Below are 14,974 nucleotides of genomic sequence, written 5' to 3'. Positions count from 1 at the left end.
CACTGATTACACTTAAAAATGGAACCTAATTCAGATTCCCCAGTGGGGCAACATTGGCATGCTACAAATGCACTGCAAATCATTCTTCACTCCAACACTCAACCCTAGAGGAATTTTGCCAGTAGTAAATGTAGCTAAGATCATGTTAATCTGTCATCTAGAGGCAGATTCAAACTTAAAAATAAAAAGCAAAGGGGTGCCTGATGGCTTAGTTGTTTAAGTGCCCAACTCTTGATTTCAGCTCGGGTCATGATCTCACAGTTCATGAGTTCAAGCCCTATGTCGGGCTCTGCACTGAAAGCACAGACCCTAGTTGGGATTCTCGCTCTTCCTCTCTCTGCCCCTCCCTTGCTTATGTACTGGCTTGCTCTTTCTCTCTCTCAAAAATAAACTTTAAAAATAAAAAATAAAAAAAAATAAAAAGCAGAAAACTGAATGGATATCGAAGTTCTAGAAAGGATTAATTCAATGAAACATAAAAAGAAGAAACACAAACTATACACCTAACAGGATAAGAAATGAGTGGTTGATCAGTAAGATGAAGTAAACACCTAGTGAAAAGATCACTCATTACAAATGCCTTTCCAAAATATTGACTAATCACCAAACCATTATTCTTATTATTTCAACTTTGATATCATTCTAATAAACATGTCCCCAAGCAAATACAGTCTGTCCATTCATCTCTCAACCTTTTTTGCCTCCATATCTACAAGTTAAAACCTTTAACCATATCTGGTAAGTTCAAACCTGATCTCTCCATTAGCCCAATCTATAAGCAACACCAAACGGTTCCTTCAAATATGTCAATTTACAACCTCATACCACCATTAAAGTCTTCTGATAGTTATAAATGTCCTCTGCTCCAGCATAAATTCATCTGTTGACTTCAAGATTTTCTATCCTCTGCTCCTAACCTACTCAACGAGCCTCACATACTCTTTTCTTTAATCTTCATTCTTTCCAGGGAAATCTCTTTTTTTAAGTTTATTTATTTATTTTGAGAGGGAGAGGGAGAGTCAGAGAGGAAGAGCACAAACACACACGTAAGTGCAGGAAGGGCAAGCAAAGAAAGAGAGAGAAACCCAAGCAGGTTCCATACTGTCAGCACAGAGCCTGACTCGAAGCTCTATCTCACCAACTGTGACATCATAACTTGAGCTAAAATCAAGAGTTAGATGTTTAACTGATTGAGCCACCCAGGTACCCCTTCCCAGGGCAATCCTATAATTTTTCATACATGGTCTTTCTGCTCTCACCTTTTTTTTTTTTTTTTTACAGTTGGCTCCATGCCCAGCAAGGAGCCCAACATGGGACTTGAACGCATGACCCTGAGATCAAGGCGTGAGCTGAGATCATGAGTTGGATGCTTAACCGACCAAGCCACCTAGGTTCCTCTGCTTTTACCTTCTAACATTCATCCATGATGTTCCTTACATCTGGAAGACATGCTCACTCAATATGTTAACACATATTTCTTGAATAACTGGACTTAAAATACTTCTATGATGAACCCCAAATCACTTTTCTAGTCTACTTTTTTCTTATGTGCTGAACTTGTTTCTAGTTATATTAACGTTACATGAATCAAATATGCATTAAAGCCAAAATAGGCTGGTTCTGAGACTGATCTTTATAGAAATTAGCTGGTTAATCAATAAGCTTTTATAACATATAAAGCTTGAGTAAATAGCACAGGAAAGGAATCTATTGTTAATACAAATTATAAGCTCCACAGGTCTCATTACAAATGCCTTTCCAAAATATTGACTTACCAAATACACTGGACATCAGCCAGTAAAAGTAGCTAATGTTTACAGAATCTCTAACCAAATTTCCTATTAACCATTATTTAGAATTTAGCCATATTATATATAAGTAAACTTTCATCACCACTAAATTACATATTACGTAAACTCCATAATACTTTGTATTCAATGTGTAATGAATAAATATTGATGATAATGTGCTAGTTAGTAAACTAGAAAACTATATCTTTATTCTGGAAAATAATAACAATAATTACAAACAAATTTTCCTCTGTTTGTCACTTGTGCTAATTGTAGCTATTCTAGTAGGGCAAGAAGAATGAAAAGGATTTATGCCAGTATTTCATTCCACATTTGGTGGGAAGAGGGTATGGCACAAGAATCTTTCTGAAACAGTACATGGAAAGTCAACATAGGCACTAAAATCATTTCTGGTTTCACCAAAATTCTGGACTAGATAATACAATAGAACATAATAGGTATCATTATTAATAGCATCATCATTTGATAGGATGTGAAATATTATGTTGTGTCTTAGAACAAATATGAACAAATGTAAGAAAGCATTGCAGAAAGTAAAAATCAAGTCAAAATACAGTGGGAAGATATTACAAATGGGGTACAGATAATTTTAGACTTCAGGTCATGTCATGATCTCATGGTTCGTGTGATCAAGCCCCATGTCGGGCTCTGTGCTGACAGCTCGGAGCCGGGAGCGTGCTTCGTTTTCTGTGTCTCCCTCTCTCTCTGCCCCTTCTCCACTCACACTCTGTGTCTCTCTCTCAAAAATAAATTAACATTTAATAGGGGGCACCTGGGTGGCTCAGTTGGTTCTTCGGCTCCGGTCGTGATCTCAGTTTGTGGTTCAAGCCCTGTGTTGGGCTCTGTGCTGACAACTTAGAGCCTGGAGGCTGCTTTGGATTCTGTGTCTGCCTCTCTGCCTCTCCCCTGCTCGTACTCTGTCTCTCTCAAAAATAAACATTAAATTTTTTTTTAAATTTTTTAAAAAGAGAGGCAGTCTAAGGTGCTAAGGTGTTCACCAGTGAAATGACATATTGCTAATTTCAGATGGTACAGCAAAAAAAAAAAAGCACATCTATTTTATGTAAGGCATGTGGGGGTTCATTGTAGTGTCCTTTCCATTTTTCTGCACATTTGCCACTTTCATAATTAAAACTCGGGAAAAAGACAGCTGGGAAATGATATTTATGATAGTAAGAACAGAGCTGGGAAAAAGGGGGAAATTTCATTCAGAATATATCCTAAACAGTAAATACTAAATTGGAAAGACAGAATATGGTGGTGAAAGAAAAAATAAGTATCATTAAAAAAATAAGAGAATGTACGGATGTGAATTTCTGAAGAAAATGGTTGTCTCTCAAACGGAGCTAATACACCCAGTCATGAGGGCTCTAGGGAAAGAAGTATAATTCCAAGAACGAATGCTGGGACTGGACTCAAGTGTTTTAATCTGCCCTCTGAGTCATAGCTAAAACAATTCCATGGCAACAGAACAGATCACACAAGCCAGCAGTCTGCCTGCTAGGCTAGCCCTCCTCACTAGATGATAACATCACTGCTCTGGCAAGCTGAGAGCATCAACATGAAAACTAATAGTAGTGATAAAGTATGGCTGCCACATCACCTCATTTTTCTTGGTAAAAGAACAAAAACACACTTTTATAGCTCTAAGATGTCTGTACACAAATCCAGCAATATTTTTATTTAGAAGAAAGGTACTTAACAGGATGAATTTGTTACTTTATCAATTTATGTTAAAGAAGGCAGTAAGCATTTCCGATTTAAGGACACTGCTATTATAGTTTGGTGTCAGGGAAGGGAAATCCTGCTGCTTCCCTATCTTAAGTGAGCCCCATTAAACATGCAGTACACATTATAATCATGTGGGATGCTGATAAAATGTAGTTCCTAAGCCCTGCACCCCGAGACTGTCCTTCTACGGCCAGAGGTGAACAGAGGGAAGAATCTGTACTTGTTTAAGGACCCCCAGGGATTCTGAGGTTCATTTACAGGTTTGGACTATAACATGCAGCCAAGTTTTGCATTAGGTATGTTAATACAAGTTACTATAAAGAGTTACTAGATGAGAATCAGAAAGTCTGGGGGACAGATTCGTTGCTAACTTATTCCACTTTGGGCAAATTATTGTCTCGTGCCTCAGTTTTCTCATGTGTTTAATGAGGATAATACTGCTCCCCCACTTACTGTACCTCATACACATGCTAATTTATAAAAAAACTGACTTAAATTATGAAAAGCATAACAAATAAGCATTAGATTTTTAAGAAAGGAGTCTTTAATCTAATTCAGTGAACATAGTACTATTATATTCCTGACAAGAGCCAATTACAGATTACTCTCTTCTTTCATTTGAGGCTGAATCAAATGAAAGTAGAGCTAGAGTAAAGTGACATTTTTGCTCTTATTTATCACTTGACAATTCCCCCGACCCCAGAGAAAGAAAAAGTCCAGAGGCAATGAGTAGATCACATAAGTATTGTGAAAATTATATCTAGAGGAGGTTCTGTGTCTTAGGATGTTTCTTACCAAGTCTATGAGTTTCGTAACAGGAACTTCTCGGATTGGTCTTTTCATTCGGCACAAAGCCTCTAAGGATGTGCCAAAGCAACTTGGGAGGTAATTTCCACTAATGGTCAAGAAGTAATCTTTGCCTCGATCCAGGTGAAGGACTAGAATATCTTCAATCTTATCTTCCCCTGAGTTCAGGATGGTCACAGAGTCTTTGCTGACATACACATCAAGGGAAATGTCCACAGTCTCATCTGAAATATAAGAAATGACACATGGTAACAGAAACGTATGGTGGAAAAGCAAAAGGAGATGAGAACCAACAGAAGAAGTAGCCTCTAAAAAAGTCATCAGGTGATGAAGGAAAGACTGGACACACAAAAGAGGTCTCCCCAATATAATGACAGTGAAGGTAAGAGACATGTGGTTAGAAAACATGAAGTTAAACAGAGGGAGGGGGTGGGAGCCGGGGGAGAGGATGTATTGCAAGCAGAGACAACGGTAAAGGGACAACTCACTTGGCTCCAAGTAGCCCTCAAAAGGTTCAGCCCGAAGCCATGGCTTGCAGTACTGGCTGTCATTAAGTTTAGGGATGAAAGAAAAATGGCAGGGAACCTGTCCATTGTTGCTGATCTGGAACTTCTCCTTTTGCAGCTGCCGAAACTTCACATTCTCAAACACAAACTGGGGAATAACAGACAGACACAAACATGCATCACTAGTAGGGGAAGTCAGTCAGTTGGATTATTCCATTGGGAATATGAATAAAGAATAAGGTAATTATTATTGACCAGGTGTGCAACTGCTGTCTGTATGCCTTTACCAACTGAGCTGGCTGTATGTCATGTCCTCTCATTTGTTATTCTACTCACACCAGCAGAAGAGGAATTAGGCAGCTCTTGCTGCTTCTCTGGACTACTCTGATTGGTCTTGAGATCCTAAGAGGATAACCCAACCTTGGGTTAGGACATTCATCTCATAACTACTAAGTCCTGGTTCCTGAGATATGAATTAACCAGCATCTCTGAAGTATTCAATAAGAGTGGCTAACATCTGAGGGCTTACTTTGGGTCAGGCATGGTTTAAAGAGCTTTGCCTGTATTAACTGACATAATCCTCACAACCACCCCTTTAACCAGAAAAGGAAAGTGGGGCTCTGAGAGAGTTAGACACTTGCCTCTGCTCATACATCTACTAACTGACAGTGTTGTAATCAGAATGGAGGCAGTCTGACTTCAGCACACATGGTTTTGGCCACTTTGTTGTGTTGCCTACTGTGGTCAGTACAGGGGAAACCATGGATTTTTGCTCACCTCCCTCCTGCTGAGCTCCAAGGAAGGAAGGAAGTCATTTTCCATCCTGTCCATGATGCGTACAATATCTTCAAACACTTTCCGATACCTCCGTTCATCCACAACCTTCACCTGAAAGAAAGCAAACTCTCTTTTCAGTCTTACATGCTCCTAGCTCATCTTCCTTTGCGATTATATCTAACAGTTCAAAATGGGTTATAACAGCAATCATTTAAAATTAACTGTGGTGCAAACATCCTCAAACACTTTCTGAAATATCACTCCATCTACAAATTTTACCTCAAAGAAAACAGATCCTTATTTTAGTTTTGTATGCTCTCAGCTTGAATCTCAAAGAGTCTAACAATTTTTTAAATGTCACTAAAACAAAGATAAATTACAGTAAGCATTTTATCGTTATACACTTTACGGTAAGGTAAGGTTAACTGGTTAACTTCCTAGAAAAGTTAAACCTCTGTGCTAAGATGCTTGGCAGTAATATTTGGAAGAATATTTTCTTGCTCCATTGTTAAGTTATTTGGTGGGGGAAATGTGACAATTATGGTAAAATTATTTCCTGCATTGCACAAATAAGTGTCAAAACATACTACTGTATCTAACAATGATCACAAAGAGGTGACACAGCAAAAAATATTATTAAAGCATTTAATTCTATTAGCTGCTATGTACAATGCCAAGAATCATAATGTCAGTGAACAGATTATATAATGATAAAGGTATGTTAGTAAATAGATCCTATGGTTATTTTAGAGAAGAGCCAGTACAAAATGCCCTAGATTAGGGTAAAAGCATGACAACAAACAAATCATCTTGACTAATATATCAAAAATTTTCCCATCTGACACAGCACTTTCAGCTTCCTGAAGTAGCTGTGGGTTTTTTTCACTATTAATCTTCATACAAATCAATGCCAAAAATGAACATAATTAACACAGCGTTTTAACTAATTGAGGTTGCAGCTTCTTTTTAGAAAGAAAACGTCACAAATTCCATGTCAAGTTAAAAAAAAGGACTGATGCATGTAGCAGAGGTTGTAAATCAAATGTGGCAAATAAAAGCATCAAAGCTGAGCCAAAGATCTGAACAACTGGGAAGGTTTGTACACATGTAAACCATAACTCTTAGAGAACTGAGGACCAAACAATCGCTCGTGTCACCAGGGTCCATATTATACTGTTAAGAGGAAATTTATATTTTTAAAATATTTTTATAAAATTTTACAACTTAATATTTCATAAAGTATTTTATATGTGCCATCTTTTCACAACAACCAGCCAGGCTACCAAAGTAAGGAATATTCTTCTGATCGTTGAGAGTATCGAAAAAGATCAGCTAAGTTGCTCACTGCCACAGTTGTATCCAATTGTTGTATCTGGACCTCTAGTGTAAGACCCTTTCCAAAATACCAGGTATGCAACACGATTAATTCAGGTAGGTCTTACAAAAATGCAGATGCCTTGGCCTACTACAGTTTTTAAAAGCTCTCTAGGTAATTTCTCTGTCCACCAAAGTCTGAGATCCCATTACCAAGTACAGGGGTGGAAACCGTATCCCAGCTTAATCTCGGCCAGCCTACAGCAAGTCTTCTAAAGTTAATTGGCCATTGAGCACTTGGTCCCTTTATTAAATCATTGATGACAATGACAGTAAAAATATAATGTGGTTTCTTTAAAGCCTCTAATCAGAGCATGCCCAAGAGAACAAAATATGGGGTGGTTAACTCAATAAACTCACAGCTTTTCTCAGTGCGTTATCACGATCAAACCCCTTAATGGCACATCAAGGATAATGAAAAGGAAAAACACTGTAAGAATCCACCACCCGATATACCCACTTTAAAAAAGGAAATTACCAACAAAATTAGGAATTAAGAGTGAATTAAATGATTAATGAGCTAGATCTTTATGTATTAACATAGGTAGCTCTCTAAGGCACATCACTGAATTTAAAAAAATGTTTTAACCTTTATTCATTTTTGAGAGACAGAGACACAGTGTGAGTGGGGGAGGGGCAGAGAGAGGGAGGCACAGAATCCAAAGCAGGTTCCAGGCTCTGAGCTGTCAGCACAGAGCCCACAAACCGGGAGATTATGACCTGAGCCAAAGTTGGACGCTCAACTGACTGAGCCACTCAGGTACCCCTGAATCTTTTTTTTTTTTTTTTTAAAGCAAGCTGCAGACCAACATGTACGGTATGAGACCATTTATGATATATGTACCAATATGCAAAACAATACTCTAGGGGCACCTGGGTGGCACAGTCAGTTAAGTGGCTGACTTTGGTTCAGGTCATGATCCCACAGTTGGTGGGTTCAAGCCCCATGTTGGGCTCTATGCTGACAGCTTACAGCCTGGAGCCTGCTTTGGATTCTGTGTCTCTGTCTCTGTCTCTCTCTCTCTCTGTCCCTCTCTTGCTTGAGCTCTGTCTCTCTCTGTCAAAAATAAACATGAGTTTTTTTAAATTTAAATTACTTCAAATTAAATAAAATTGAAAATACAGCTCTCTCAGTCTCATTAGCCACACTTCAAGTGATCAATAGCCACCTGAAGCTAGTAGCTTTGTACTAGACAGGATAGATCTTTAACATTTCCACCATCACAGAAAGACCTACTGGACTATATTGGTCTAGAAAGATATAGATTCATAATGGTAGCTGGCCTGGCTAGGAAGTGGGGGTTTGGGACAAAGGTGGGAGTGAAACAGCGATTGAAGAATTTTAGCCTTATCTGTAAATTTTGCCTAAAACGTTTTTTTTTATTTTAAAGAGAAAGCACTTTTATTCCCTGTGTAATTTAAGTAGTATTAAAAGCCAGAAAAGTAGACATTTATTAAAGATACATAAAAATATACAGGAAGCACAGAAAAATTTTAAATATCCTACTCTGGATTAATATGTGTGGAAATTTACAAATATGCCAAGGTTCTGAAAAGAAATACAAACAAAAAAGCCAAACAGAGCTGATTAAACCAAAAAGGTTAGCGTCTTGGGAAAGACATCCTTTTAAAAATGAATTAAGAGAATTCAAATGAAGAAAACAGGGCAGCTCACAAGTACAAACTAGAAATTAGGTGGGCTAGAAATAGTACCTAAAGGTTTCTCTAGTATACAAGTTTTTCACAACTATAGAGGCATTGTGGGGTTAGTGGAAAGAACATCATCTATAGGATTGGAAGTTAAAGAGACAATATTTAAATCTTAGCTCTCCTTCTAGTTGAATGCTCTTAAAAAAGTTATTTAAACTCATTAGTTCTCCATTTGCTCATTTGTTAAATGAGAAATATTTAACTCATAGCACTGCTGTGAGGAGTAAATGAGATATGTGTAAACTGCCCATCCCAGTCCCCAGCACATACTAGCTATTATTTGAGAAACACTATTATTTATTATTATTTAAAAATTTCAAAATGGACAAAAGTCAAGTCACAGTTGCTTCAGATTATTTTAAGACCAAGAAGTAACTCTGTAAATAAAGAAAATACCCCAAAGTCATTCCCCTTTAAGACAGAAGGATAAGCCATGTTTGGGGATAATCTGAAAAACAGAAAGAATCAACATATACACAGAGGAAATAAATCTACCCTATTATGTTGTTTGCATGTCTTAACTCATTAATCCCCATAAGTAGTACCACTGTTGTCCCCATTTTATAGAGGAGGAAACTGAGGCAAAGGCTATTACATAAATTTTCCATGGTTACATGGTTAGGAAGTAGTTGAACAAGGATGCAAATCTAAGCAGTCTATCTGTAAATCCACCCTATCAAGCACTGAACTATATAGATTCTGACAGATTACATGACTGTAGGTCTGGGAAATCTACCAGAAATAATCTAAATATATTAGCTGTAATAAATTAAATCAGACAAAAAAAATAAATAAAGACAAAAAAACTAAATAATTGACCATTAATCCAGCCTAGGATGCAACAGAGTTAAAGAAGAATTTAAAACGTGTGCTCCTGAACAGGAAAGTTTCACTAATAGTACAGCTGACAATATGTCTTTTAAGCTTATATATATAGGTTTGGCTGTATGCTGATCAGTCTATTCCTTTGTTCCTGCTGTCCCCACCCCTCCATCTGGAATCTCTCTCTCAGGCCTTCCCCACCCTTACTATCTATCTACTCATTCTTTAAAACCTAGCTTGTAACTCTTCCTTATGTATAACAGCTTTAGGAAGCTAAGGTTACTACCTAACCATTCTGCAGCATGAGAAATATCTGTGTCACTAAAATGCCTAGCACATTAAGAACCATATGGACAGCATTTAGGACAGTTGGGGGCACTAATTTCTCAAAGTTGCAAATAATTATGTGGTTATGGTAACATTTATGGCTCACTGAACTACTGATCTGAGTCTAAATGATGCTCTAAGAATAGATACTTAACCTACAAACAAATAAATGAACAAACAAGTGTTTACCCCAATATGGAAGAGGGCGCTAACAGGCTTGTGGTCACTGGTTTTCAGTTCCATGTGACTCCGATAATGAAGCTGATTAACATTTGTTCCTCTCCAAAGAATCCGGTCACACCAGGCTGGAACCCGACATTTTCCACTGCAAAGGAAAGGAATTATGAAGGGACATACCCCACAAGAATGTAATACCTACCACACTGGTTTAGACCACAGTTACGCTGTCTTGATAAATGCTTCTCCTTCCCTAATGATCCCAACTATAATATTCCCTACTATACTGCAAACTTTGTAAAGGGTCTGTGGCTGCTTGTTAGCCACTGAATGCCCAACCCCTAGCACAGTATCTTGTGCAAAGCAGGTACTCAATGATTAGTTATGTAATGAATGTATAAACAGTGCTCCCCAAATTAGCATTACCTCTTTAACAACGTTGCCCCAGAGGAAAATATTATAGTACCTTCATAAAATATCCTCAGAAGATCAGGATTATAGTCAGAACACTTTGCTCTATGAATTGCAATGACATTTCACAACAGATAGACAACTAGTAAGAATCTAAAAATCCAATTGGGGGTGCCTGGGTGGCTCAGGCACCCCCAGTTGGGTGGTCCAACTTCGGCTCAGGTCATGATCTCATGGTTTGTGGGTTCGAGCCCTGCATCGGGCTCTGTGCTGACAGCTCAGAGCCTGGAGCCTGCTTCGGATTCTGTATTTCCCTCTCTCTCTCTGATCCTCCCCTGCTTGCGCTATCTCTCTCTGTCTCTCAAAAATAAATTAAAAAAACATTAAAAAATTTTTAAATAAATAAAAATCCAATGGTATATTCCTAGACTGGGCTTAATTTCTGGAAATAACTAGAGATTTCTCCTTTTAAACCTGGACTTTCATGACTAGCTGCTTCTAATAGAGATGAACTAACATCTAAGCATGCAAGTCTGAACATATAACAGCCCACAAAATACCTAGGGAAAAAGCCTATTCATCATTCAATTAAAATAAGTAACACCTTGTACACCTGAGCCACGAGATGACACACTTAAGTTCTTATCAGCAGCTCTTCAACTTACTCTCAAGTCAGGTGAGTGGAAGAAACAAGGTGAGGTGTACAAGATCCATGGGTGTCATTTTCCCCTTACTGATCAGCTCACTCAGAACACAGGAATGCAGACCCCTCTCCACCCCATCCTAGTGCTCTCTCTGAGTCTAAAGAAGCTGAATATGCCCAAAGCTTTTCCTTTTCTTTCAAGCCTCTGGGCTCAGCCAACTAGGATGCCATAGGAAACAAAGAGACAGTAGGTAGAAGGCAAATAGTTTTATCAGTATTTTTTAAATGTTTTATTTATCTTTGAGTGAGAGTGAGTAAGCATGCAAGCAGGGGGGGGGGCAGAGGGGGTAGGGGAAAGAGGATCCAAAGCCAACTCTGCGCTAACAGCAGTGAGCTTCCAGGCATCAGTATTTTTCAAAGTTCCCCAATAGATTCTAATGTGTGCTCAGGAATGAGAACCACCGTGCTGGAAGAAACTTTTGTGACTCAATTTCTGGTGTTCAGAGTTAAAGAGTTGAGAAACAATTTGGATAAAACAATGAGAACAGGACAGTAGATAAGGAAATGGGGAAAGGGATTGGGAAGGTAAAAATCTCAGCAAGTCTGTTGAGAGGACAGAAATAAGGCACTACAGGTAGCCTGTAAAATTTCAATAGAAGTAATACTTTAAGATAAACTTGCCTGCGAGTACACATGCATTAAAAACTCTTCTAATAGCACTGAGCCATTAGGTCTTTATACCTCCATTTGACATGACCTAAAAAATTCCTAGCCATTCACCAATATGGAGGAACAGAAGTAATACCAGGCCTGAACCTGTTCTGTGAGGAGGTTCTTGTTACTTTACCTGGAATCCCATCGGTCTGTTTTAGAGTCATACTTATAAGTGGGGATAAACTTGATTTCTCCTTCAGTGAAGTCAGCAAAAGCTTTTTTCTGTGTGCGCTGAATATTTAGCTAGAGATAGAAAGAAGCATCACATAAGCAGGATAACACCATTTTAATACAAGTGATAATCAGGTGATCAGCGATTTCCAACTATTGAATTCCACAGCCTTTGCAACTGTCAGAATACACAAATAAAATTTCTGTACCTTATTAATTAAATCTTGCCATTCCCATGACACCTAAACTCACCCACAGATAGGATGCTCATTATGAGCACATCACTAATTTTTTATTGCTAATAGTGGTTGGGTGGGGTGCCTGGGTAGCTCAGTCAGTTAAGTGTCTGACTTAGGCTCAGGTCATGATCTCGCCGTTGGAGAGTTCTAGCCCTGCATCAGGCTCTGTGCTGACACCTCAGAGCTTGAAGCCTGCTTCAGATTCTGTGTCTCCCTCTCTCTCTGCTCCTCCCTTGCTCTTTCTCTCAAAAATAAACAAACATTAAAATAATTTTTAAAAATAGTGGTTAAGTAAAGTAAGAAAATGAAATAAGAATAATCCTTCTCCGAAGTTGGACAGGAATCATCTAGCACAATTTTAATTTTTTTAAAAAGCACACAAATATTGAATGAATAATTCTAAAAGCCAAATTCAGTGAATAGTTATGGATCGTTTTGGAAGTTATCTTCTCTCAAATACTTTACCAGAATTACATAAGACTCAGAATTTATTCCAACTGTACCCCCTTTGGAAATATGACAGAGGAAGAAATGCAAAGACATTAGCCAGTCAACCTCAATATAAAGAAAGAGCCAAAAAAGGCTCACTATTAAAAAAAACATTCTACTGCAAAACTCCTACATTTTTACTATGCCTGAAGGTCAAAAAAGCTTTCATAAGGATTTAAAGACATTAAAATCAAGTCGAAACGTTTTCTTCCCTCCATAAGAAGTGTTCACTTTTAGCAACCAGTATCTAGAAGCTAAAGTAAAAATTCAAGTCATGTGCCAGGTTCCAAGGCAAATTTACAGAAAACTAGGATCCTGAATAGCAAATTTTATATAAATGTTACCGAATCAATGCTTTTCCCACAGGTTTTAACACTGATAAGCCAGCCAGCCCCAACTTCCCATTAGACCACAGTCTGTGCTATTTATCCCAAACTTCTGTTCTTCCCAATCCCCTCACATGGCCTCCCTCTTTTACCTCCACGCTGTTGCTAAGCCGGCCAAGTAATCATAGAGCAACTTTCCCTGTCCCATCTGCCAAACCACATTAACATAGCTGAAGGCCCACTTCCTCCAGGAAGTGGTCTCCAATTAACCCTATCCATTCTCCAACAAGTTAAATATATTGTTAAAGTTATATTCACTTATTTCTTTTAGTTTTTAAACGCAACAAATGTTATATTTACTTTTTATCTCCCCTCCTCCTATGCAGGTGCTCAATAAAAGCACTATAAACCTTGTGTGCATTTGCTGCATTGCTAGTCACACTGTTTTCCCAAGACAACGAGTCCTTTCCATCTATTCCTAGAGTAAGACATATCTCCCACACATATATCTCATAAACCTAACAATTTTATCTGCCATCTAGGAATATACCCATAAAATGAAAATTTACTCACCTGGTCAAACTTCAAGAGTCTCTGAAGGTCATTCTTGTTTATAAGACTCTTCACTTCATTGGCATCAGGCATGCAAAGCCTATAGTTCAAATCTCCCAACCAGATGACAACACTGAAAATCAAGAAATACACAAACAGAAGTAGCAAGAATTACCATAACAAGTCAGAGAAGAATGGAAAAAGGAAAACTAGGTAGAATCTTGATAAGGATTCATTTATCACTACCTGAGACAAGGAATTTAAGCTGTCACTTATCCTCTGGGGGCAAGTACTACCAACACCTGAAAAGGACTAGGGATTACCAAATCGGTGGAAAGATATACACTCCATACATGAAGAACAAAGAGAGGAAAATACAGTATATGTGTGGGATTCATAAACCAAGGAGTTAACTGCCTAAAAGAAGCATGTAGTTTATTTGCTGGACTAGCTCCAAAATTTTGTCTGGCTTCCTGCCAGGTCTCCAGGGGAAGAGAATCTGAGTATTTTCTGCCTCTCTGAACCCTGACATTCTGCAGGCTCTTCACTAAGGTCTGCGTGGTCTGACCAGCTATCCACCATAGCCAATTTGCCTACTCCTGCTCCAGATGAACAGTCCAAGTCTCAGTCAGGAAGGAAACTGGCTTGCCACAGGATCTCAGGCTCCCAATCATAGCAACAAGCCCCTGGAAGAGCTGAGAGTCCCCACAGGGGAGACCCAGAAATTACCACACTAAAAGGAATTCTCCTGAATGGGTCTCTTTGCCAATCTTAAATGCAACATGAAATTTCTGGAATCCTGAGGAAATAAATTAAGGCATTTCAAGGCAACTTTATGACCATTAATGTCAAGGCGTTGACTTTACTACCATGAACCGGAATTCTATAGCATCGTAATTGTTGAGACATTATGGAAACAGGTCAACATCACTACTCTTCCCTACTCTTTTCTCAAATACCCTACTCTCTGCTGATCCTAATAGGCTAAATTATCTTTTGTTTTCCTACTAATTACCATCTCAAACCACTTATTCCAAATCATACCACCCTCTCAGAATTTCAATTGCCAACATTAATTTCTTGACAACTAATCTTTTTCTACCACCCAGTCCATCCCTCAACTGATTTCTACTTCTATCCTTAAGTCCCACTCTTCACAAACATTTCTCTCATATTATCCTGTTGATCCACTGTTGTCTAAATCTTGATTGCCCCGATTCTTAATGATTCACAGCCATTAAAAAGAATAATATAGATATAATACAGTACATATAATTAATTAATATAATGTAGTACATACACACACTGGTTTGGAAAGAGACCCACAATAGGACAATATAGTCTGCTACAATGAGTATGCATGTGTTTGTATATAGAGAAAAGTCTA

At 38.2% G+C, this 14,974-nt stretch overlaps 1 protein-coding gene across 7 annotated transcripts in view; it reads right to left on the bottom strand.

Annotated features, from left to right (window-relative positions):
- The window catches only part of OCRL (OCRL inositol polyphosphate-5-phosphatase), a 51,007-nt gene that overhangs the window by 12,484 nt on the left and 23,549 nt on the right, over nt 1–14,974 (bottom strand). For all 7 annotated transcript variants that reach the window (XM_029930168.1, XM_029930169.1, XM_029930170.1 and 4 more), the window contains 6 exons: nt 13,609–13,720; nt 11,944–12,053; nt 10,055–10,190; nt 5,633–5,743; nt 4,838–5,003; nt 4,338–4,573 (listed from right to left, as the gene is read on the bottom strand). In XM_029930168.1, coding sequence (XP_029786028.1) covers nt 4,338–4,573; nt 4,838–5,003; nt 5,633–5,743; nt 10,055–10,190; nt 11,944–12,053; nt 13,609–13,720 — 871 coding nt within the window. The remainder of the gene's footprint in view (nt 1–4,337; nt 4,574–4,837; nt 5,004–5,632; nt 5,744–10,054; nt 10,191–11,943; nt 12,054–13,608; nt 13,721–14,974) is intronic.

The sequence above is a fragment of the Suricata suricatta genome, chromosome X (genome assembly GCF_006229205.1).
Source record: "Suricata suricatta isolate VVHF042 chromosome X, meerkat_22Aug2017_6uvM2_HiC, whole genome shotgun sequence".
Lineage (NCBI taxonomy): Eukaryota > Metazoa > Chordata > Mammalia > Carnivora > Herpestidae > Suricata > Suricata suricatta.
Note: the sequence above shows the minus strand (reverse complement) of the source record. Positions and strands in the feature narration are given on the sequence as shown.